Source organism: Chelmon rostratus, chromosome 16, assembly GCF_017976325.1.
Source record: "Chelmon rostratus isolate fCheRos1 chromosome 16, fCheRos1.pri, whole genome shotgun sequence".
Classification (NCBI taxonomy): Eukaryota; Metazoa; Chordata; class Actinopteri; order Chaetodontiformes; family Chaetodontidae; genus Chelmon; species Chelmon rostratus.
The window spans coordinates 5,376,072-5,401,845 of NC_055673.1; the positions used below are offsets into that span (position 1 = coordinate 5,376,072).

General features: G+C 41.3%; 3 protein-coding genes across 6 annotated transcripts; 2 read left to right on the forward strand and 1 right to left on the reverse strand.

Moving 5' to 3' along the window:
• Positions 1-492: 492 nt before the first annotated feature.
• LOC121619976 (cilia- and flagella-associated protein 69-like) lies at positions 493-10,007 on the reverse strand. Its single transcript, XM_041955916.1, has 23 exons — positions 9,911-10,007; positions 9,350-9,402; positions 9,184-9,249; positions 8,706-8,815; positions 8,514-8,590; positions 7,783-7,953; positions 7,009-7,161; positions 6,576-6,753; positions 6,132-6,255; positions 5,978-6,026; positions 5,740-5,861; positions 5,414-5,630; positions 4,357-4,521; positions 4,144-4,259; positions 3,737-3,855; positions 3,116-3,197; positions 2,841-3,033; positions 2,294-2,431; positions 1,966-2,042; positions 1,442-1,639; positions 1,075-1,161; positions 896-979; positions 493-657 (listed from the first exon to the last, which is right to left on the reverse strand). The coding sequence occupies exons 1-23, from the start codon at positions 10,005-10,007 to the stop codon at positions 493-495; spliced, it is 2,841 nt and encodes a 946-aa protein (XP_041811850.1).
• A 461-nt stretch (positions 10,008-10,468) lies between these two features.
• On the forward strand, positions 10,469-19,210 carry LOC121619653 (lysine-specific histone demethylase 1B). Its single transcript, XM_041955492.1, has 21 exons — positions 10,469-10,609; positions 10,897-11,039; positions 12,400-12,521; positions 12,627-12,716; positions 12,876-12,987; positions 13,087-13,200; positions 13,292-13,330; positions 13,537-13,729; positions 13,934-14,118; positions 14,280-14,450; positions 14,571-14,645; positions 14,749-14,883; positions 15,009-15,180; positions 15,304-15,431; positions 15,776-15,907; positions 16,025-16,099; positions 16,235-16,351; positions 16,445-16,570; positions 16,903-17,025; positions 17,442-17,594; positions 18,011-19,210. The coding sequence occupies exons 1-21, from the start codon at positions 10,594-10,596 to the stop codon at positions 18,092-18,094; spliced, it is 2,505 nt and encodes an 834-aa protein (XP_041811426.1). The 5' UTR covers positions 10,469-10,593; the 3' UTR covers positions 18,095-19,210.
• A 404-nt stretch (positions 19,211-19,614) lies between these two features.
• LOC121619675 (nucleolin-like) lies at positions 19,615-25,524 on the forward strand. 4 transcript variants are annotated; one of them, XM_041955524.1, is made up of 10 exons: positions 19,615-19,732; positions 21,942-22,082; positions 22,178-22,279; positions 22,379-22,501; positions 22,585-22,737; positions 22,826-22,972; positions 23,081-23,218; positions 23,308-23,457; positions 23,646-23,789; positions 23,875-25,524. In XM_041955524.1, exons 1-10 carry the CDS (start codon positions 19,666-19,668, stop codon positions 23,937-23,939), a joined length of 1,230 nt encoding a protein of 409 aa, XP_041811458.1. In that variant the 5' UTR covers positions 19,615-19,665; the 3' UTR covers positions 23,940-25,524. The 4 variants fall into 4 exon arrangements, with proteins under 4 accessions (XP_041811458.1, XP_041811460.1, XP_041811461.1 ...); XM_041955525.1 differs by having other exon boundaries at positions 19,633-19,732; positions 21,986-22,082; XM_041955526.1 differs by lacking the exon at positions 21,942-22,082.
• The last annotated feature ends 250 nt before the right edge of the window (positions 25,525-25,774 follow it).

Genomic DNA, 25,774 nt, shown 5'->3' on the forward strand with positions numbered 1-25,774 from the left:
TGTAATTATAGGTTTAATGATATGAACGTTGGGGACAAAACATTTAAAAATCAAATTCTTTAATTAAGTTTCCTGCGAACTACATTTTCCATTTGAAAAACACTTCTGTGACATGCACATGTTTCATTTATTTCATTTAAACGAATGTTAACAGTTGTACTGTGCATCAGACATGCTGAAAAAACACGTTCGGCCACAAAGGCCAGTCAGTTTCCTACACTGTGTGTGTGCCTATATGAGGGGGTGGAGGTGGGCTACTGTACAAAGTGCAGATTGTGCTCATCAAGTGACTTCATGTCTGCATTTGCTGCCAAAGTCAAATATAACACTTCAGTCTCAGATGCTGGGAATGAACTGGCCATTAGAAATAAGCAACCATTCATGATAAGTAAATGTTAACGTGCTGCAAAGTTTAGTCTGTAAAATTCATTTTGTGTTAGATAAGATGAAATGATGTAAAGGGCTTGTGTTAAACCAGAGTCTTCGCAGACATCAGTCTTTTGCAGATACGGTGCTGAAGTACTCCGGGTCCTGCGTTGTGGGTCCCGCTACGTCCTGACCTACAGTCTTGATGGGAGCTCTGGCCAGCATCAATTTCGCACCTGCAGGCCCCTGAGCGTCTGTGCTCTCTACAGACATGACCTGCCCGACGAAATGCTGAAACAAACAGCAGAACACAGCACGTGCAATCATCAGTGAGCAGGTCTCCACACTCTTCTGCATGTCAGAGCAGATACATTTGAGCTGATTTCACTTTTTCACTATAAGAGGATTTATGGTTAGAAAAGTACATTTTTTTACAGCTCCAGTGCAAAAAATTACCACATTGGCAATAATATTGCAGCGAGCAGTACAGTACTCAGCCATATGGATGCTCTGTGTGTTCCTGACAGACCTCTGTATGATGAACTGCAGCATCTTCATACTTTGGTTTGGGTCTGGATGATTCAATGTACTTCTCCCTCTGCGCTTTCACTTCCTGTTCAGAAAAGCCAGAAAAATGTCACAGGTGTTGACAGTTTGTAACAGCAATGATGACTCGCGGTTACACCTGCCGATATTAAAAATAAAAACCTTCAGGATCTCATAGTTTGAAGTCTTGGAAACGTAACTGTCCCACGACTTGGCCGTGAGCTCCCGTTGCTTCCAGCGAGACATAATCTGCAATACACCAAAGAAACAGTCAAGAGTGCAAATCATGAAAACAAGACGTCTGCTGTGTCTGCATGAATAAGGTCAAGTCCACAGAGAGTCCACAGTCAAAGCTCTGCATTTATAAACGACTGAGACACAATTGTGGGATACATCTGCCATATTTTTCACACTCGGGTTTGTGTGAGAAGTGACTACAACCACGTTTTGTATGTTATTCATTAAAGAAAATATCTTCACAGACTTTGCTGAGGCTCTCTCTGCGATTGCTGGATTACATTCTCAGCACCTCTTTGTACATGAGCTCCTCCTCGCCGATTTCCTCCTTCTCCTGTTGCTCCAGGATGCTGTTTTGTTCTGCCGCGACCCTCCCCGCCGTGTCCTCTGCAATCTCACGGATGGTGCTCAGAGCCTCCTCGTCAGGGCTGATCGGCCTCACGCTGTCCAAACTCAGCTCCTTGATGATCTCCTCCCACACCTCACCGACCTACAGCGCCATGACAGACACCTCCATGTTTGCAGTGTTTTCGGGTGGTGTCAAGCCTTTGCTTGCTGCATTAAAATTACACTTTAACATGCTTGCAGGGGATACATTGATAATTTCAGAGTTTATCTGTATTTTTCTCCTGTAGCATCTTAATGTGAGGCATTAACTACTTTGTAGCTCCCTGGACAATTTTAATGTGATCGCAACATCTTTTAAATTATTCCAATGGTGCAAAAAGGAGACAATCCTAATGAAAACTGGTGCAGTTACCAGTAATTTCATATCCAGCACTGGCATTTTTCTTTTCTTAAAAACAGCAGTTCCACCTTAAAGTCCAGATATCCCCTCACGATGCTCAACGTCACGTAGTGTTCTGCTGATAATCCAGGGAGGTCTTGAAACCCTGCAAAAGCAACAATTACTATACAGTATATCTCTATATCTGTCTGACTGTCTGTCTGTCTGTCTACGGCTGCCATACTTTGCAATATTCATTAATACAATCTACAACAACATTCCTTGGACTACAGCTTCTAGGCTCCATGATAAAAATATCATTATCTGCACATATCTGCACATTTGTTGCACAAATATTGATGAATTCTTTAAATAGTGACAACATATTTCCTGCAGTTTGAGCCTCGTCTGCTTTACCAAGTTTGCAGAAGATGGAGTAAATCTTTGACCGCAGGTTCTCTGATATCTCCAGCACTGCAGCACTCGGTACGTTAGCAGGAAATGACAGCTGGGTGTCCTCCTGCTGGTAAAGACTGAGGATGGGCCTCTGGGGATCTTAAAGTCAAAAGTGAAAAAGCAGAAAGAGGGAAGGATCCATAAATGTTAGATATATTGATCAAAGATAGAGTGGCGCTGCAGCTGTGTCTGGACCTGAACCCGCCATAAAGGTAACCACCAGCTCAGCTTTGTTTTACCTGTTGCTAGTAGCCGATCTATTGGTTGGTGTGTGTTGGCCACTAACTGACAGTATTTGACACTTTGTTCTGCACCTGCTACAATGTGAAAAGATCTAATTTCAGTTGAAAACGTGTTAGTTAAAGGCTGACTTTCACTCCCACTCACACCTGTTGATGTCCAGAGCTGACTGTCCATCTGCTGACGCCAGTCGAAATACTAGTGACTGTGAATCCCTCACTGCTTCGTCATTGACTCACTGTTGTTTACAGTCTAGCTGCGGACTGACCTGCGATCCCTCCATGTTGGTTTCGGCTGACTTTCAGCTCCTCCTCCTCCTCCCTCCACAGCTGCAGCAGGAGTCTGGGAGCCGTCTGACCACTGTGGTCCCTCCAGCTCAGGATGTGAGACAGAGTGTTGCGGTTGTCACATAACTCCAGCAGGGTGGCGAGGATGCTGCAGTGTCCACATCTGGGGCTCGACTGTTGGCAAGAGAGACAGTTTCATAACAGTACTTTACATTTAGGTGCATATGGGAATCAATATTAGGAATCAGCTACTTACACTGAGTAAGTCCAACAGAAGAAACGCCCCCTCTTTAGCCAAAAAGTAATCTTCTGTGGTGTAGCAGCCCACAATACAGGACCTGATGGGTAACAGCCAGACTTTCTCAACTGTGTTACATTGCTGTACATTAATTTGGTTATTTCATTGAGGATGAAGTTACTTACTGTACAAATTCTTCTAGATTAATTTCAAATTCAAGAAAATAAACAACATGCACCTCCCTCTTAAATGAATTTGCATCTTTGTGTTAAAAATTAAAAGGAATATAAGAAAAAACACCAAAAATATGACCTCCTTGACAAGACTTAAATGCCCAAATGCAACCAAAACACATCTGGCTGATTCAGATCTGATTTCTGAAACCACATGAGGACATAAGGGTGTGTCCCAATTCAGAATAAATCCTGAAAAGAAATAACAACAGAGACATCAATATGTCTTTGACTACAGAGGACACAATGATGGGGCCAGATGTAAGCTGATTCTGGATATGACCAGTGTAAATGGGTCATTTGTAGGTATTTTCATCATAATATCGTATAAATATTAAAATAACAATAACAAATTAAATCAGTTTGGTAGTTTATCAAAGCGTGCTTCGTGTTTTGCTGAACTGACCACACACAGTCCACTGTGGAGAGGATGAGCTTGTTGTGTCCCAGCCCGCTGTAGAACCTGCTGGAGCCTTTCCTCAGGAAGTGAACTGCCATCTCAACTCCCTCTGAGCCGAACAGTTCCTGTACAATGCAACAGGACTGTCAGTGTGGACATACTGTATGATATGAGACTGTACTGAAAGCTGAGCATGAGACCTGTCTGACAAATACAGACATAAAGTCAGAAGGCAAACGATATTGGCATTTAATGGTACAGGCAGAGGGAACAACAGTATTGATTAATAATCCTTAGAACAATTAAAAAGATGCTATAAACACATAAAAGGACTACTTTTTGGCTGTCTCATGTTAACAACTGGAATTAAATAGGTTAGTAATAAAGCGCTCTTACCAGAGTATTACTCTCACCTTTCTGTGCATGTCGTTCTCACACAGCATTGAAAGTATCATCAGAATATCTGACTTAATCTCCACGGTGACGACATCCTCTTCATCAGGACTTGCTTCCATCTGCATAAGAATCCCTGAGAAAATACGACAGGCATGTCTGTATTGAATATGTCTGTTATGTTTCCACTGACGATGTGCACTTTGTGATGTGGAAGTTGTAATTTAATTCACCCAGGAGACGGTTCATGATTCCTTGATCACAAAGGCTCTGGTGGCCTGAGTCCTCGCCAGAAGACACCACAGATCTCAGCACTCTGATACAATGCCTCATCTGAGCCTTTTTACTGCCTCTTCCTCCTGTGGCATGGAAGCTGTGGCCCTGACTAAAGTGAGCATCTGCACAAAAGGAAATATAATAAATATTCTCTTGTTTTGTGAAAAAAGTCTTCAATGCCAAAAATATTGTCACATGGTTGAAAGGCTAAATTAAGTGTCGGTGCTAAAACTTGCTGGTACAAACACGTCAGTAAAGTTACATTGTTATGGCAGTTGAAATTAAAGTTGCACTTTGTTAATTTAAACACAAGATACTTGTGCTTTAAAAGAGGATTCATTCTCAGTGAAGAACCTTGGACCCCTAATCTGCCTCTATACATACGTCTCTGGGGGTCATCAGGTGGAAACCTCCCTTCAACGGTGTTTCGCCTACTTAGTCCCACGACACCTCCAGGAGGCTAGGTGGTGAACTCCGGCGTCCCAGAGTCACCCCCCCTAGAGCCAATTCACACTGCTCCTACACAATCCAAACAGCACTGCCACGTTCAACTGACCCAGGCCTGTTTAGGAGATGCTCCAGGTAGTGACCAGTAGCGATGCTACCATTTAGCTAATGCTAATGCTAACTGCTGAAGAACAGAAGACAATACAGCTAGATTCACCTATAATGTTAATGCTAACGGCTAAATGCCAACGCTAGCTGCTAAAATACTAACATACTACCACCGCTTTAGCTATTGTTAGCTGCTACAATGCTACCACGGGCCTAGATGCCACATGTAACTGCTAAGTGCTGCACAACCAAGTTGAAGTTGAAGCACTGAAAGGGTTTCAAGTGTCTATTGAAGTGTGATCTCTGAAAGCATTTGGAATTTTAGTTTTACATTTAAGCCCTTTAACACTCAGTTTGTGTTTAATCACTGAAAATAGTTGTCATGTTTCTTTTTCTTTTTTGTCTTTTCGCTCCACAGCAGCCCACTCTGACAGGACACATGTTTTGCTGCCTCCTTACCTTTCTTGACGCACCAGTCCAGCAGGAGCAGCAGATGCGTGTTTCCCTGACAGGACTTGTAGTCATCCAACATAAGTGGAGCAATGGTGGCCAGGGTGGCCAGCGCCTGCAGCTGGAGCTCCTCCTGGCCTCCTGAACCTGGTCGCCGCTCAGACGAGGCAGCGGGTGGCTTCACGAACGCCAGCAGGGCCGGCATAACTCGCTCTTCTTTGTAAAGCTAGGACAGGAACATACGGAGGGAACATGCAGTTAAAAATGTCACTTTTAGACCTTTCAGTACATTTATTCAAACAACTACAGAGACACTAGCTGAGTGTGTGACTGACCTGTAGGGCAGCTAAGTCCTTTGACATTACAACCAACAGATTCAACAGCAACTTCTTCATTTTCAAGTCTTCGTTACTGAAGTTGAGCTTGAGGTTGTGCACCAAAGGGTTGTTACTTTTCACTGAAACACAAATGAAACAAATTTGATATTATATAAAATGATCATAAGACTCAGTACTCAAAAATACTTCAAATGTACAAATGAAGCTAAAATCTATACAGAAAGAGTGGGCTCACGCTCTGGAAATGTGGCAAGTACAACAAGCTGTCTGGCAAATGAACTCTCCTGAAAATCCGAAACATGATGTTAAGCAATATACTGCGTAGTTATGAGACTAAAAATATCATCTGCAATGTGTTTCTATTGTAAAATTACCGATCCACTACTCACAATAAGCAGAGAGTTGGGATTCTCAGCGATGAGAGTTGTGATCACAAGCAGATCATTTGTGAGTTGGAGGTCAGACTGTCGGACGCTGTTCATCAGCTGGTGAAAAAACGCTTCTTTCAGAGATCTAAGATTCAAATTAACAAAAAAAGATATCAGATATATGTACAGGATGAGAGCACAGAAGTATTTAAACTTAAAGCTTTTTCAAGGATGGAACGTAATATAATCTTGACTCAATTAACATCCTCTAGATCTTAAAGTTCTTATGTTTTCAGAAATGCTTGTTGATAAATCAGGAGATTTAGGTTTTAGGATCCAGTCATTTCCGGACTTATTTTAGTGAATAAAAGATCACTCAGTGAAATGAACTCTTCAAGCAGGTTGTTTTCCTTCACACTCTGTCCTCATCAGCCAAAACATCTAAAACCCAGAGGAGACACGTACAGGACACACTCCATGCTGCTGAGCTGAGCAGTGACCTCCTCCTTGCTGCCTCTCTCCAGCAGGTTCCAGAGGATCTTGGACGAGCGGAGCAGGATCTGACCGGACGGGTCAGGTTCGTTCATGTGGAGACAGATCGTCTCTGCTCCCCGTGCACTCAGTATCAACACGCAGTTCATATCTGCGGTTAAATGAATGTGAAAGGCAATTAAAGAGATGTGATTAATAATAAAACAGCCCGCTGACCTGCTGACATTGACTCAAGGACACTTAAAACCACTGTTATGATCGTTTGTCTGATTGTTATTTTGGAATTAGCTGATTTAAGCTCTTGAGAGCTGGCTACTTTATCTAATGAAGGAGGTCATCTGTTGGATTGACATGTCTGACAGATCCCCTCCTCCACTCCCTCAGCAGATTAAAATCAGTTATTGACCAGAGGAGCTGGAGAGGATCTGAAGTGTCTGCAGGAGCTGCAGCTTGATGGCGGGCTGGTTCTCCAGAGCGGCCATGGAGAGGAGCAATGTCTGAGCCAAGCCACTGCGCTCCAGCAGCTGCAGCCTGTAGCCTGGAGACGTTGGCTGGAGCCCTGCAGAAACAGATAACAAAGGTCAATAGATCTTTAGATGTAAGCAGGTATAAAATGCAAAAAAAACAAAAAACAAAAGAGAAGCTAAGATAATTACACATTCAAAAACTGGAAATAAACTGGAAAGACAAAGAAGTGCCTCTTAATAGGATTTCGGGGGAACAAGATCAAAATCAAGAACAAAAAGTGACACATTAACAAAACAGTAAGAAAAATAATTTAAAAATATTGAAAATTAAGACAAAAGATAGATGAATACCAGAGTTAGTGGAGAATAATGAAAAAGTTGAATATAAACAAATTTTAAAAAGCACATAGAAATTAGTAGGTTGCTTTCTGGAAGTATCTCTATCTATTTAAAAAGTATTAAAATATGTATTCATATTGTTATATACACAAAACTGTGTCAGTGTATATGGACAAAGGTGTTTCACGGTTGAACAATGAGTTTGACAGTTATATTCTCTGAGATTGATCAGCCAATGCAAGGTCATATTCAGCCTTGCGATGTATCAGTAGGACTCTAAAAAAAGGTAAAACATGTAAGAAAGAAACACACACAAAAAAGACAAGAAACAAGAGCACAAGCATGCCACCACAGAAGCCATGAGAGAGTCTCACTTAGTGAAAGTCTAGAAAATCGGTTGTCAGAGTGAAAAGTCCGAGGCTTTGGCTTGGAGAGATGGTCCGTACCATCGAGCAGCTGTTTAGGAGCCACAGAGCTGTAGAACGATTTCACAGACTCAACTATCTGCTGTCTCACTTCAGCATCTGACACTCTCATCAGACAGCCTGCCAACAGAAACACATCTATCAGAAACACTCGTAGTCGTCACTCCTGTCTGAAGAAGATGCTCTCACTTTAAAGCACCGAAAAGGACCAAATCAGTGTTTAGCAGCGTAAAGCAAAAATCAAACTGTAAGAACCGAAACCAAAGCAAAAACAACATGAAGGATTTCATTATGTGCTACAAGTCCCACAAATGTTTTGCAAAAAAAAAAGTATTATCATCTATTTAAAGAATGACGATGGTGATAGTTTACATATATTTTTTTCAACAAATCTCAGGAAATACTCAGCAAAATGTATTTGTCCGCTGCTGAAAATAGTCCCCCATGAATACTGTTTATGCCTGTTTAAGTCAAAAGCTAGAGAGTGCAGTTGCTTGAAAAAATTACAGAGCCTTTTTAATTACTGTTTATTTGTGACCTGCTTTTATAGATTTACATCTTTGCAGGGAACAAATGGGCTTGAGGCTCAGACAGCCACAAAAAAGGTATTAGGTTATTATAAATAAATGGGCTGTTACATGCAAAACTGAAAATGGCCTTTTAATAACCAATCTGTGTACCCATGTGAGAGAGGAACTCTACGACGTCCTGGGCATAGTTCAGCTCATCAGATGCTCTCTCCTTCAGGAAGGGAAGCCTGAGATGAACCAAAGCAACATGTTGATGTTCAGGCGATGGCATGAGAAAAACACCAGTGTTTTTCACGTAGGTTTGAAATATTTTAGTTTATTTGAAATATTTTAGTTTCTTACCCACAAATTTTAAGTGCCTCACACAAAATGGGCACAAAATCAGGGTGATCCTTCACTTTCTCTGCACAGATGTTGAGTATTTTGGCGATGCCTGTCAGCTCCTTCAAAAGCTTGGACGAATTTAAGAAGTTTTAACATTTTGGCAATGTGCTTGCTAACATGGAGGTAAATCCCAGTGAGGGCGGGAAAGTGACGGGGCAGAGAGTCATCGTGACTGCGGTTATTTCTGGGCAGGGAAATTGCTGACAGACACAGCGATGCAGCGGTAAATTAGAGCCATGGGAATTAAATTTGGCTCCGTGTTCAGGTTGCATGAGAGCAAATCTATTTCCATCACTGCACCAGGGGACAGTCATGTGGAAAATTTGACAATCTGCTGTAGAGTGTGACACCTGAGAGAGATTAATTTTGGAAAAGATAGCACACTTGTATGATCAGAAGTGTATGTCCATGGACTAAATCTAGAGAAAAAGGATACAAAGCCGATTTGGCTTCTCTTCAGTAGTTTCTTCAGGACAAAAAGGTGCCTCTCCTTCAAATTAGCCTTTAGTAAAAAAAAAAAAAAAAAGAGAATGTACAGCATGATTACACACAACATAACTCAAAACAGAAAAAACGTCTGATGACGCTCGAGTTGAACTTACTGTCAAAGGATCCTCAAGAAGACGAATCACCTTACTGAGTTCAAGACTTTTAGCTCGGACCTGTGGAGAAATTATAGTTTATTATAATGACTTTATAGTTTGTATTCTCAAGATGTGACAAAATGTCATGTCTGTGAGCCTTTTTTGGGTCATTGGCTCCTTTTGAAAACCATCCACAAGCTTCTAACAACTCGTCATGGCACTTAGTAAAAAAGTAAACTAAAGGTTTTCTGGCAAAAGCTTAATTTGCAAAATGAAGTTGAGATCTTTAGTTAGCACTTTACTTTAAAGACAGTAACAATGTAAACACCATTCAACAACATCAGTAAACATTAATAACTGTTTTATATAACATTTTCGATGATTTTTGTGTATCAAAAAATACCTTTAAATCAGAGAACAAAAAGATAGATTATTCCAGTGTGGACTTTGTATTTACATTCCCTGTGAATAGGGATTATTATCATTATTATGATTAAATAAATATTATAAACTGAGAACTAGGGGCAGACACTTCAGCATTAAAATGCGTGTGTAAACCCTCCAGGTACAGACACTAACTGTTTACCTGCTGAATATGCTGGCTCTCATCTGATGCTCTTGGTCTGATTACAGGAATGTCCGGTTTTCTTCTGTGCGCAACTCTGCCTGAATCCATCTGAAAATTTCGAGGAACTTCTTGCTTCAGCTTCTTATTTTAGCCTCAGAGGTAAGCATTGTGGGTTCATTTGATTTTTGCCTGACGAAATGTTTTGCTTCCAGTTGATTTAAGGTTAGCTAGCGTCAAAATAAGTCACTTTTTACTGTTTCAAACATTGCAAATAAGTCCAAGATTAGTTTCTAAACTCGGTGTTTGTTTGCTGAAAACAACGAGCTAGCCCGAATTTAAACTTAATCTTAACCCGCTTTTTCTAAAAATAAAATAAATCCGATAAAAGTGTAAAAGTCAGCGTCATGCAGTCGTGCAACATCTTCCTCTTTGCTCTTCTTCTGCTGCCCGAGTCTGACAGCGTACTGCAGTCGCTATGGTTACCGTATAGTACGGCGAGCAGCGGAGTTCAAAACGCATCTTAAACGAAACGCCCATTTCCTCTTTAAAACAGGAAGTGGTATTCTGGCAATAACAGCGCATTGATTTCCCCCACAACAATAAGAGGCAGACGAGTGAAACAATTAAAAACCGACGCAGAAAGTCACATAAACGTCAGTAAATTTCGTTTTTTGAAGAAACACCATAGCCGGTCATGCTGTCGGATACAGGTCAGTGTTCATAACGCGCTGCTAATGCTTGCTACATGCTAAATGTGACAGGCGGACATTGTTTAGCTGGTTTAAAGAGCCAGCTAATGTGTTCATGTGTCGCACCTTTGCTGTGTTTACATACTTATTCATCTCTTATTTTATTCCATTTGGTAAATTTCTAATTAGTTCCGTTAGTAGAACACATGCCATCTGCCCTAAAGAGCCTTATCAGTCACAAAAAAGGCCACATTTGAGCTGATCTGTGTGGCACTGTTAAAACACAGATTGTTGTCACCAATGTTTAGACTATTCTGGGAATCCCTCTGGTGCTCGGCGAGCTAAGAAGAAGAGCTCCGGGGAGTCCTCGGGGGACAGCCAGACCCTGCGCTCCTCTGGAAGACACACCAACGTCCGGGTGAAGCGCACCAACAACCCTCCACCTGGACAGGTGAGCTGCAACGTGCATGATCAGCCGCTGTCTGCCTGCTCAACACAGTCATGTCTCACATGTGTTGACTCCTCTTCATCCTCTTCCTTCATATCCGGTGGGGTCCTCCATGGTTCTGCACTGGGTTCCATTTTTTGCCTATTTGCCCAACCGATTTTGAGACTGATACTGATATTAATATTTGAGAGTTATTTCTCAAAAGATTTTTTTGGGGGGCTTTTTAGCTCTCATTACTAGTATATAGTCGAGAGTCAGACATGAAATATGGGGTGAGAAAGGGTGGCGGCTGCGGTTTACATGGTACACCTCTTACCCCTAAAGTCACTGATGTCTTTATATTTAATTTTGTAACACAGACACTTACATAAGAATTCATATTTTTTTTCAAGAATTATGACCAAGATATGTGCTGAGGAGCAGAAGGAGTTTACAGCTGCAAAATAACCTTGTTGGGACTTTTTGGCTTTAGGTTTTAAGGCCCAGATCACGAACCACGATGTCCACAGATTGAGTCCAGCTGGGGTCCCTCTGCTGCGTTCCATTCTCCCATCTCTTGCTCGCCTCATTTCCTGTCATCTTTCTACTGTCAGTTAGACAGTAGACATAAAATGCTCTCTTGGGACAACAATGTAAAGGAGACATTGTTTCCAAATGACCTCAAACATATCTCTGGCATTTCTATTCTGCAATTTCTTGTTATTTGTGAGGTGACTTATTCACAGATACCAGTATATTTGCAGTAAACTAAGACTGACCGATAACTCCAATTTATATGCTCACATTAGGTCATCTTATCCAAAAACACAACATCCCATCTGCTGCTGACAACTCACAACTTTTGCTACCCTGTGAGTCTAATAGTTACACCAAACTAACAGACCCCAAGGACATCAAATCCTGAGTGGATGAAAAACTTCCTCCAGCTTAAAAGAACAAACCCATCATAACCTGGTCTTATTTTCTATCTTAAGTTGTTTGCTGTGGAATTTGTCATTGTCACACATGTGATTTTTATTTTTTACTTTATTTTCCTCTTTCTCCCCCTCCTCTCTTCTTTCTTTTCTTCTGTTTCTGTCAGCACTGTGCAATCAACTGCATTGTGTTTACAACAGGCGTGCGCTGATCCAACATTTTCTCTCCTGATACCAGTTCCCATACCTCATACTGTTTTTTCCCACATGTAAAGTCTGTATGACTGTGTGGAAGTTACTGGAATATTTTTTATGAAAGGTAAGATGAGGCCAGGAATTGTTGTGGCACTAAAAACTGAGTCAGCGACCTGACGTGATTGACCGATGCAGCGTATGGGATCTAAAGGTGAGTTTAGCTTGGTGATAACTTTCTCCACACTGTCTTCTAGAGCAAAAGAAAAGCCACAGACACAGAGGAGGAAGACGACCAGTCCGAGAAGAAGTACAGAAAGTGTGAGAAGGCTGGATGCTCTGCCACATACCCAGTTTGCTTTGCAAGTGCATCTGAAAGGTAGCATGTTTCGTTATGTAACAGGAATCAGATCTTGACTCAATCACCCCTATTTTTAGCTACAGATTGTTTTGAATGGACCTGATTTCCGTTCTGTCTTCTCAGGTGTGCTAAAAATGGATACACCTCTCGCTGGTATCATCTGTCATGTGGCGAGCATTTTTGCAACGAATGTTTTGATCACTACTACAGAAGGTAATGTTGACAGAACAACTACTCACATAACATGAATAGAGAACTGTTTCTTCCATTATATTTTCAACATGTTTCAGTATTTTTACATGGTGACATTTAAAGTGCTGTTGTATCAAAACCATATTAGATTAAATGTTTTCCTTTTTTTCCCGCTGGCAGTCACAAAGACGGCTATGAGACCTTTGCTTCATGGAAGAAAGTGTGGACTAGTAATGGGAAAAGCGAGCCAAGTCTTAAAGCTTTCATGGCAGATCAGCAGCTTCCATTCTGGGTAAATGCAGGCAGCTTTCCTGGTTCCCATCAACCAGCTAAATATGGTTATTCTAAGTTCACATATACAGTGATGTTCATTGTGATATGCTGCTTCCAGGTTCAATGTACTAAACCAGACTGTAGGAAGTGGCGTCAGCTGACCAAGGAGATCCAACTCACTGCTTCCCTAGCAGCGACATACCGCTGTGGAATGAAGTTCAACAACATCAAGGTAAGCAGGAAATAGCAAAAGAATCCATCAGTCATCCACAAGTGGCATTTTTTATTATTTTGTGATGATAATTTTGTGTCTTTGCCTGCAGAGTGAGGGTCCAGACCAGTGCTCCCAACCAGAGGACTTGGTAAGCTGGTGATGTGTGTTATATGATCTGTTTTGTAATCCTGGCAGTTATCACAAAATGAAATGTATTAGTCAGCACTGCTTTAGGCAAAGTATGAAATTCATTATGATGAGTCATTTCCAAAACATACATCCAGTGTGTGTGTCATTGAAAGACAAGATGACGATTTGCATCCTGTTTGATCTTACGCTGTTTAATTCTGACAGAGAGTGGCCGAGGTGACTGACAGCTGGTGGCATTCCATGTTGATTTTGCCGCCGTTGTTCAAAGACAGTCCAGCCAGCCCTTTCCTCGCTGCCTACTACCCTGACTGTGTGGGGATGAGTCCGTCAGGCTCTCCCAGCAACATGTCTCTGACTGAGCTGAGGGCAGATCACTGCAGAGCCGTGCAGCCACAAAGTAAGTCTGCGAGCGTTAGAAGAACGGAATGTCTCAGCAGCCATTGTTTACTGTGCTGCAATATGACAGATAATTACTCTTTGTACAGAGACATGTGGGACTAAGAGGGAATATTACATCAGGGGATCCTTGGTCAGCCTCCCATGTAGAGATATCAGTTTTAACCACATAGTAATGTGTAGTACTCATGATTTTATCCCTCAGTTCCAGGCCTGTGTCCATACTTCCAGCCCTTTTACCAGCCCAATGAGTGTGGCAAGGCTCTGTGCGTGCGGCCGGATATGATGGAGCTGGATGAGCTTTACGAGTTTCCAGAATTTTCCCGTGATCCCACTATGTATTTGGCTTTGCGTAACCTTATACTCGCCTCCTGGCACAAGGATTGCAAGGTACGCTGCAGACGTCTGCCAATGGCTGTTTGCAAACATTGCATGTTTCTCTCCAGGTTTTGGACATGGAATATAAATTCTTCTCCTCCTGCAAAAAGGGAATATATGACTCCAAAAACAGCAAACAATCAAAACAATGAACAGTTCCTATTTTTCCAAAGGAGGTGCTGACTTCCCAGAAATGTGCTCTGCACATTATTGTCCGGGGGTTGGTGCGTGTGCGCTGCGTGCAGGAAATGGACCGGGTGCTGCACTTCATGACCAGGAAGGGCCTCATCAACACGGGTGTGCTGGCCGTCAAACGGCCTCTGCTCCCTGAAAGATACTGCTCTGTGAGTGTCCTCGTCTTTACTTCACCATGACACAACAGTGCACTTATCTCTTATGTAAACGTTTTAATCATTTATTTGGTTGAGGTTAACAATACGTCCCACATGTTATCATCTCTGCAGAGGAATGTCATCGTCATCGGTGCCGGGGCTTCAGGGTTGGCTGCTGCACGGCAGCTGCAAAACTTTGGCACTCAGGTAAATGTCTTTGGCTCAAGTTAGTTCCTGTCTTCTCTGACCCTCTAGTTCACACTGTTTGCTGGTCACACTGCTGTGCCTTACACTCTTTATTTTCATACAGGTGATGGTGCTTGAGGCTAGGGAGAGATTAGGAGGTCGTGTGTGGGACGACGCATGTCTGGGAGTCACTGTAGGGCGAGGAGCTCAAATTGTCAATGGCTGCGTAAACAACCCCATCGCCCTGATGTGTGAACAGGTAAGAATTTTTCTGCAGAAAAAGAAATCCTGATCTTGAGCCTGTGTTTTTCATAATTTCAAATGGAAACACACACTTCTGGATTTGTGTTTTGTCTAATTTGACTCTTCACTCTTCTGTTGCAGATGGGCATCAAGATGCACAAGCTGGGAGAGCGGTGTGACCTCTTTCAAGAGGGGGGCCAGGTTACTGACCCCGCCATCGACAAGCGCATGGACTTCCACTTCAACGCCATCCTGGACGTGGTGTCAGAATGGAGGAAGGACAAGTCGCAGAACCAGGACACACCGCTGAGAGGTGCTGCGCTGCTATTATGTGCTACTCAGCAAAACTATTTCCAAATTAAAAAAACATATATGAACATAGCATTTGGCCAGTTTTTATGGATATTTGACTTTTAGTTGCATTTTATCTCTCCAGAAAAAGTCCAGGAGGTGAAGAAGAACTTTCTTCAGGAGTCTGGAATCCAGTTCAGTGAGTTGGAGGAGAAAGTGCTTCAGTTTCATCTCAGCAACCTGGAGTATGCCTGTGGAAGCACGTTAGACCAGGTCTGAAAAACACAAACACTAAAGATTTTCCAATTGTGTCTGGGTTTAGTTTTTCATTCAGAGTTTGTATAATCAATTTTAGGTGTTCTGATGAAGAAAATTCAGGCTGGCTTGCTGTTGTGAATACATTCTAAATTTCTGCCTGCCGATGTAGAATCAGCACAGAATTCACCATAAAGGCAAACACACAGTTAATGGAAAATGCTTCAGTCTGTGTCTGACCTGTAAGAAACTTATGGAGAACTCTGGCGACATGTCTGCATTCTGCACATTATGATTGTGTGGGTTTGATATTGTGTCCTCAAGACAACTGTCATAAAATATTCTTAACTGTTTGTTTGTAGGTGTCGGCAAGATCCTGGGACCACAATGAGTTTTTTGCCCAGTTCTCAGGAGACCACACTTTACTCACCAAGGGCTACTCTGTGTTACTCCTCAAACTGGGCGAGGGCCTCGACATCCGCACAAAATGCCCGGTTTGTAGTTCAATTTTTTAATTTCAGGGGATACTTTAACCTTTTTTACACTGTGTTATATACTGAAAAATCCCATCGTTAAAAACATCAGCTGTACCTTTTGCTTTTCAATTCTAGGTTCAGGCCATTGATTACTCAGGTGATGTTGTCAAAGTTACCTCCTCCAATGGGTCCCAGTGGACAGCACAGAAGGTAAAACATGAATAAAATGTAAATGATATATATAATCTCTATTATCAATTCATCATTTCAGAGAGTGTTGGATGTATTCAGTGCTGATTATCATGCTGTAATGTGATTGAGTATTACATCCTTCCCTCTTTTCAGGTTCTTGTTACAGTCCCATTGACTTTACTCCAGAAGAACTGTATTCAGTTCAACCCTCCGCTTCCTGAAAGGAAACTGAAAGCAATCCACAGTCTGGGAGCTGGCATCATAGAGAAGGTAATAACTCTTCTGTTTGCTGATTAGAAAGTTGCCTCCTTGTAGATGCTAAAATATTGTTTTTAAAACTTCTTAAACTTAAACTTCTTACAGATTGCCCTTCAGTTCCCGTACAGATTCTGGGACAGCAAAATCCAAGGGGCAGATTACTTTGGTCACATCCCGCCAAGTCCTGACAAGAGAGGCATGTTCAGTGTCTTCTATGATATGGAGCCACAGGTTTGTTTGTTTTTTTCTCGTTTTTCCTCCACCCAGTAAGACAATGTCTTACCACTCATCGTGTCTTGTAATCACATACTCTCCTGTCAGAAATGACACTTCATTTGTATTACAGTTTGAACTATTGGTCTTAGACTGCTGGTCAAAAAATGCTGTTTACCTTTTGATAAACAGAAGAACATTTGAATGCTGTCAGCCGCCTAACAAGAATCCAAAGATACAGAAATATGAAAAGGTAGAAGAACACGGTAAAAGAAAGTATAAAAAGATACAAATGTGCTCAATGCTCTGTGTGTGTGTGTCTGTGTGTGTCTGTGTGTGTCTGTGTGTAGGGGAAGCAGGCTGTCCTCATGTCTGTGATCACTGGCGATGCTGTCCCTGCTGTCCGGGACATGGAGGACAAGGAGGTGGTGGATGAGTGCATGAAGGTCCTGCGTGAACTTTTTAAAGAACAGGTAATGATGTCACATTTAATGTTTAACCCAATCACATGATGCTAAAGCGAAACCAACACTTTGGGCTGACACTTTTTGGAGCGTTGTTTCAAGTTTTATTCAGGGTTACTGATGAAATGGTCCCAGATACTAAACTGCAGAACTAAATTAGGCATCACATTGTTGGTTGTAACTTATTATTCTGCTCCGCTGATGTTGAATGGTTGTTAAAAAGGAGACATAAACCTCCACCCTGATGTCAGAAAGTACTTTGCCCAGAACAGCCACTTTGCATGGACTATAAAATTCTGTATCGGCCAGTAACTAAAAGACCCAAATTCCTTCAGTCAGGTAAAGTCTCTGAGTTCCTAAAAAGGTTCTTACAGTGCAGAAATTATTAAAACACATTGGATTTATATTTTTTGTGTCCTTGTTAGGAGGTCCCGGAGCCGCTGAGTTTTTTTGTCACACATTGGAGCAAAGACATGTGGTCCCAGATGTCCTACAGCTTCGTGAAGACGGGGGGAAGCGGAGAGGCCTATGACATCCTCGCTGAAGACGTGCAGGGAAAAGTGTTCTTTGCTGGCGAGGTAACACTCCTCATTTTAATCAAATGTGTTTCGGAAGGTATTTGAAGTGGTGATGTGAGATTTATTTGCTTTTGACGCTGTTGTTGGTACCTTAGCACCTTGGTACGTAGCAGAGTTAGTAAGGAAAGCAGGTAATAGTAGGAAACGATGGCTCTGTTCTAGTCATGTGTCCCAGTAGAGCCAGCATGCACAATCCCAGGACCCTGAACCTGAAGCAGCTAAATGGACTTCAAACATAATTAATTTTGTTATTTACACCTTTTTCTGACGGTGACATTTCAAGATGGCTTATGTGAAAAAGCCCAAATCAAACTCTGCTGTTAATAAAATGTTGTAGCTATTACATTGTAGACTTTTAAACTTTTTTTTTTTTTTTTTGCTGTTTTCACTGATTTGCTGTTGTTTTTTGTTTCCAGGCCACCAACAGACATTTCCCTCAAACTGTGACAGGAGCCTACCTGAGCGGGGTCAGAGAGGCCAGCAAGATGGCTGCTATATAAACTCTCATATCCAGAGCACTCAAAAACACCAGCATGGACACACGGGTTGCAGGGAGCGACAGGCCGTTAAACAACTCTTGACTGCATTACCTGAATTGCTCCACTTGAAGTGATATTTCGCTGTACTGTGATGTGTCTGATCAGCAAGATGCCGTTAGTCACTTTCCAATAGCGGGGTCTAGTAGCGCTCTACTTTTTAACACAAAAGAAGTTTAAGTGCTTTTTATTTATATCAACAATGTAGCTGGCAAATCATTTGTTGGCGACAAGATGCAAAAAAAAAAAATCAATAGCAAGGCTTGAATAATGGATAATCCCTGTGCAGCTCTGCCTGGGTCTGCTGTGCTGAAAAGTAGGATGATGTTATCTTAGTGGTGTATGTAGCACTTCTGTGATAAAATGGTCAGAACATATTCAGAGAGATTTGGGTGCATGAAACATTGGTAACCTCTCAGTCATCTAATCATGAATTCAACTGAATTAGATTTATTCTCCAAGGATCGAGTTTGAAGACATTACATTGCAGTGATATCTCAAAATATTGCCTTTGAGAGGTATCTACCAGTGTTTCATACAGCTGGAATGAATTTGCATCGTGATTTCTATGTTGGTACAAACGGTTAAGAGAAATGGATGAAATGTTAGATATATAGTAGTAATTCTTTGATAGCACTTTTGATTTAAAACTAATTTGATTTAAAAACAATAAGAAAAGGAATGAATAGTTCACATGTATGGCAGGTTGAATTCTTTGTAGGACTGAATATAAAAGAAGATGTCCCCTCACTGTCTCAGGGATCAAGACAGCAACAGCAAGCAGAAAAATGATGGAGGAAAGTGATTGAACTGAAGATGGTTGGTGGAAAAAAAAAAGGAGGAAAAGACTCTCCATCGTTTTGTTGTATTCGTTCCTGAACAATTGTGTTCCTGAGGTCTGGGATTGGAAAACAGCACAACAATGTCCTCATCTGATTAATGTTAATTAATGAAGCTTTATATGTAGGTCCTCATATCACTGTTTGGATCAGTATATGATCATGTCCTGTTTGTCTTCATCTTTACAGTGCTTGAATATTTATCTTGTATGTGTGTAATAAACTGAGCTATCAACTGCCACTCTGGTCGCTTTCACCTGTGGATGAATATTTGGTTCCTTTTTTCCTCATCAAGTCAGGAACTCAAATCAGCCTTAATGTATTCATAAAGATTTATGCCAACCTGCTCTGTAAAGTAAACCTCACTCCCTGTTACAGTGCACCATATTTATAAAAATGAGCTGAGACATGTAGCCACACACAGAGAGAGAAACCTCATGCAAGCAAAGCTGTCAGAAATTAGAGTTGCAGATCATTCACTGAAATCCATCATCGTTACAATAGCAATAGCTATTTTTCTCCATTGCTCTGGAGTCAACACGATTTAACTCAGTCAATGGTGTTCCACAAATGACCTGTGGGGGCAACAACACGCCATTGCAGCGTATTGTCTGCCTGTCGCAGATTTCATCAGAAGAAGAAGAAGCTAACGCAACTCAAAAAGAAGAGGCAGTGGACCAACCTGGTGCGTTTTGGATGAAGAGCATCAATATGGATTACAGCACAGCTAACGAGACTACTAATGTGGTCCAAGACTGTCCAGGTAGTTAGATTAACAGTGTTACTTTTAATTTTAGCTGAGGGGGAGGACGTTTTGTTGGACTGCGTTGGAGCTAAAAGCTAAGTTAGCTTACAACTTCGAAATTAGGCATTGACATAGCTGCTGCTAGCGTCTTTTTAAAACGGTGAATATGGAATATTTTACACTGATCAGACTGAACGACATGTGGTTAGGACAACAAGAACAGTAGCTTTTTAAATGCAAATAGTACCGGTAGTAGTAATCGTGCAAAGTAGTTTAGCTATCATTAAGTATCGTTACTGTAACGTCAACGTTTTCTAAGAATGATTTTGTACTACTTTTTTCACTTTAGTATTTCCATTGCCAGTTTTGCTAAATTCATCTGACTTTAAGTTATTGTGACTTTAATTATTTTAAAATCATATGAACATCCTCTCAAATATGATACATATACCCGTTGATCAAACTACCCGACTAAAGTTAACTGAATCAGCTACAACTTTAAAACAGTTTTCTCTTGTTAATGTATTTTTGGAGGATACCAACTGTCCCCTGTGCAACGACACTACCTGAACTAAGGGTGGGCAATATGACCTAAATGGATAGGCTGTCCTGTAATAAATAATAATAATAATAATAAATTTAATTTCTACAGCATTTTTCATCGGCAGGATCTCAAAGCGCTACAAAGTTAAAAAGTTAAGCAAAAAAAGTTAAAACAAAAAAAAACATGCTCAATGAAAACAATAAACAGGTTAAAATCAGTTCACAATCAATATTCATTGGCCTTTCTGAATAAAAGAGTTTTCGAGCCTGATTTAAAAGAGTCTTGGCTCTGAATAGCCCTCAGCTGGGTTGGGAGGCTGTTCCAGAGGCGTTGTGCGGCCGAGCAAAAGGCTCGGTCTCCCATGGTGGAGAGCCTGGTGCTGGGGACTTGGAGGAGCAGGGTGTTAGTGGATCTGAGAGTGCGGGTGGTGGACTGATCTGTCCGTCAAAGGTAAGTTGGAATATGGGTGAGGAGTGAACCTGATGTGGGGTACCAATGAGGAGTGCTTCCGTTTTATTGCTGTTTAGCTGAAGAGAGTTGTTATTCATCCATGCCTTGATTTCCTCAAGGCAGGAAGTGAGGGATGATAGAGCTGTGGAGGAGTTAGGGGCAGTTTTGATGTATAGTTGTGTGTCATCAGCATAACAATGGAAGGAAAGTCCGTGTTTGCTGATGACTTGACCGAGGGGAAGCATGTAGATGGAGAATAGGATGGGGGCAAGGACTGACCCCTGGGGAACGCCACAGGTGACACGGAGCATCCTGGACTCACATCCTCCAAGCGAGACATGTTCGGTCCTATCTTTCAGATAGGACTTAAACCACTTCAGTGCATGGTCTGTCAGTTGGACGATGTTATGAAGGCGCTTGAGGAGGATGGTGTGGTCTACGGTGTCGAAAGCTGCTGTCAGGTCCAAAAGGATGAGGAGTGATGGTGACCCTGAGTCAGTGGCCATCAGAAGGTCAATTGTCACCCTGAGTAGAGCTGTCTCGGTGCCTTGGGCTGAACGAAAGCCTGACTGAAATTTTTCAAACAGGTTGTTATGTGTGAGATGGTCCTGGAGCTGTGTGGCAACTGTTTTCTCGAGTACCTTGGATAGAAAGGGGAAACCAGCTGAGCCTGTGTTGCAGTATGAAGTGTGGAGGTATTTAGATCTGGCAATGTGAGACTACACCAAAAACAATGTGAAAAAACAGTTTGTTTGGATTTGGATTTTGGATCAAGTTAGTCCACCTTGTCTCCACTTCCTCAGATAGTGGGAGTAGATGAAGACCTTTGCATTGTGTATTAACGTGTATTGTTCATAACATTGCCTTCCACTGTCTGCGTTATAGCAATGAAAATAATAGTCACTGGATATAACTCCAGTTCTATGAGTATGTGTGTAGACGTCTACCTGCATGGTGTTGCAGCCACAGTGAAGCAGATCATTTTGATGATAGTATTACAAAATCCATGTTGTGGCAGAACATGATGAATTAATGAAACCGGTATACTGTCGACCCCTTGTCTGAACCTGTCTAGTTTGGTGTAACTCTTGTTAAACTTCGATTTAAATATGGTCAGTAAATGCTGTTGTGTGGTTGACTATAGTTGACAAATGTATTTATGATCTTTTATGACCAAACCAAACTTGGGATCTATTTCCTGAAACTTATTCCATTGGGTCTCTGACTGATCAGGGGATGACAGCGCCAGCTCTGATGATTTCGTTCCTCTCACAAAGCTCCTAATGAGACCAAACAGTGAGGAGAAACAGTCACGTGAAAACAGACCCAGCTTAACCTTTAGTTCCAGCACTAAATTGAAAAAGGACAAAAATGGTGAGAACAATAAATAAATTGACTGTCAAAAAATACTGCCAGTTGAAGCTAAGTATTTTCAACTTTACACACTGTGACGGTATCTTCTGTTGTAGCTTCTGATGCCTCCTCAGATGACGAGCCTTTGATAAAGATGAAAACAGTGAAAAAATACAACACGTCAACAAGATCTAATGGCAGAAATAGCAACAAAGCAGGTGGTTACAGTATCATATGTCATCAACTATAATTCAACTGTGTTTTCTGATTTGCGTCTGGAATGGCTTTAAAATGTTTCTATCGGTAACTTGTTTCAGATGTGAATACAGACGAGAGCTCTGACAATGAGACCCTCATAAAGATTGCCAAAGTGTCGTCCAAAGCTGTGAATAAGTCTTTCTCAGTGCCTCCAAAAAAATCTGTTGATACAGAGACGAGAGGTAAGGCCATTTTCTCTCCATGGACTTGCAGCATCAACGGAAAGTTACTGTCCTCTAGTTCATGACGTCCTCTTCTTACACAGAATCCCAAGATAACGATGATGCTTCAGATGATGAGCCTTTGAGTGAACTTGCCAAGAAACTTAACTCCAAACGTCAGAGGAAGGCATCTGTCTTGCCTTCTAGGAAAGCAACCCCAGTTTTGAAATCGAAAAGGAATTCAGCAATGAAAACAGGTAAGCGTTAAAATGTGGTTATCAACTCATCTAAACTGATTTTCTCATAGCGCTTGTTCCAACAATAAATATGTTTTGTGTGTTCTAGTTAAATATGCAGAGTCTTCCAGTGACAGCTCAGATAATGAGCCACTGGCGACAACAAAGAGGAAGCTGACAATGGCTCTGAAAGAGCAAAAGACCTTGCCAAAGGGCAAGAAAACGAAACAAAAACTAAAAGATATATCACTTAAAGGTGAGCAGCACTTTAATTAGACTTGCAGAAGGACTACATTTAATTCAGTTTTATTACAAGTAGATCAAGTGCTAGCCCTTTGGGTTTTAAAAGACGCCTCATCCTCAGACAGCAGCTTGGATGATGATGATGACGATGATGATGATGATGTGCCCTTGGTGAATCTCATTGCCAAGAAGAAAGCAGTGAAGAAAAACACAAAGACAACAGCTGTATCTCAAGGAAGCGCATCCAGAAAGAGACGAGGTACTGTAGCAGCAATGACTACATGAACAAAGCATATGTTATGTCAGGATAAATGATATAAATCCTTGCTGCTGTGACTTGTTTGGTAGGACTACCTGAAGAAAGCTCAGAAGATGAACCCCTGATTAACCTTGTGAAAAAGAACCGCACAGATAAGCAAACAAAAAGCAAAACGAAGGCTTCAGCGCTGGAGAAAAGAGATACAACTCCTGAAAAGCCAAGAAAGATGCTTGTGTCAGGTAAAGAGCCTGGCCCAGCTAGTCTTGGGCAAGTAGAGGTGACAGAAATGCAAATGCACAACACCAACAGTGGAAGTTTCCAGAAGGCAACACCTTTCACTGGATGAAGAAATACACGAGAAAAGACAATATCATTAAGAAGTTTTCTCAATCAGTAATGCATTTATGTTTTGTGAATATTTTTTCAGGATCGTCACACAACAGATCCGATGATGAACCCTTAATCAAGGCAGCTAGACACCCACAAGTGACCAAAATCCTGAGAATAATATTAGAGAGGTGTGATGGTGAAGAGACTGGGTCAGCAAGAAGCCTGAACAAAACCAGTGCAGGTACTGATTACATTACCAAGTTCTTATTGATGCCATAACAGAAGCTCAAACAAAAGAGTGATGTTATTCTTACTCTTCAAAACAGGCACACCGGTTGCGGAAAAGAGTGAGGAGTCAGATGGCTCAGAGAAATCACCAGAAGAAGCATAAGAGTAAAGCTGTAATATTTGGAAGAAACTGCTTTTTGTTGTTACCTTTCACCTTCTGGACTGGAAAGGTCAGACCACCTAGTGGCTCCAACTTTGACGGACTCTTAAAGCTTTGTAATTCCCTTGGAGAGACAACTCCCAAAAACTGAAAGTGTTCATTTAAAGTTCAGCGGTGCGTTTTGTATACGGTACATATGTTAATTTATTGATATTTTTACTCCTGTTTTTAAGTTTGGGTTTAAAGCTGTGGGTCCCTGAAAAATTTAATGCCCAGTCTTGATGTTATTTTACTATTTGTGCCTGTTGTTTGGCTGGCTCCTCTGGTTCTGGTTCTTGGGTTCAAGTGTGAACGGCTGTATGTGTTTGTGCCAATGTATTGTTATTATCAGTCTTAATTTGTCCATTGCTGTGCATCACCACCGTCCACTGTCTCCTGTCCATCTTGTACAGTATTTCTCTTCAAGGAACAGCTGGACACAGTCATGAGGCACAGCAATGGGTGTGACCTATGCACCTTCCTGCTCCAACCTCTTGTAGAAGTATGGGAGGAAAAATGAATTTAGAGCTCATCCAACTCCTACTTGGAAAAAATAAAATGGTTTGGACACTGCATAGATGATCCAATATTCTTTATGCAATGTGAAGAATATGTAGGACTTGAACTTCCTAAATATTTGCACAATACCAACAAGAGTCTGAAACTATCTTTGGAATACAGAAAAATTAATTTCTGAGATGTGAAAATCACAAACACATGATGGCACTTCCGTACTACGAGCCATCGAAAAGCCACTCATCAGAATACAGTCTTAAGGGCTCATAGTTTCCTTTCAAAGACTAATAGACAACATTCCAGTTCCAGCGATGAAGGTGAAGACACAGGAACAGTTTGATGACAAGTCTATCGCTTTACTGAACGAGGTTACAAAAGAAACCGTGGAAAAGAGCCAAAACCTTGAATAGAAAACAGTTACTCCAAACCAGAAAGAAGCCACACCACTCTTCAAAAATCTATGCTGTGACACAGTGCAGCAAACAGTGCAGGTGGAACATGCTTCAGGGCAATGTGTCTCCTCATCCACTGGTCACAGTTTCCAAAACATTAGAACCCAGTAACATGGGTGGATGGAGGCTTTTGCAAATGGATTTTTGAAAACGTGGTTCTCATAATCCCAGATCTAAGAAAAGATTATGGATTTGTTTAAAGAAGGCTCATGTGGGAAAATGGGGAGATTTTAACAACAGATAGATAAAGAATCCTGGGGAGGGAAACAATTTTAATGGAAATTATATGGCTATATATAATTATATAATTATGGACAGGGATTGAACTTTCCAACTTCCTACGGTTTTAATTTTTTAGATAAAGGAGGGCGGAGCGGGCAGCCCCGCTGGACTGATCAGAGTAAAGGAAATATGGCTGACTTATCAACAAAACAACAGACTGGGCTTGCATCTCTGGTTTTATTTTTTTTTTTAAGAAAATGATTTAACACTGTAAATTACATTTCTGCTTTCATATTAACTGTACACACATGCAGATATGGTGTGTTGGATTAAACACTGTCAAATCACCATTAAATTCATATCAGATGAGTCTCTTTTTCCTCTGATTTGCCACATATGCACAGTTCGTCTTTTTAGTGTCTGTCATTTTCATTCCAGTGGAGTCATTTGTATTTATGCTTCCCAAAATCACAAAGTGGAGTTTGTGAAAAACAGCCATGACAACCTGTGACCTAAAAGATCATGTTTGCAAATTGCTCGTTTCTAGTTAACTCGAAAGATATTCAATTTACAATTATTTTAGGGCTGCAATTAACTATTATTTTCTAT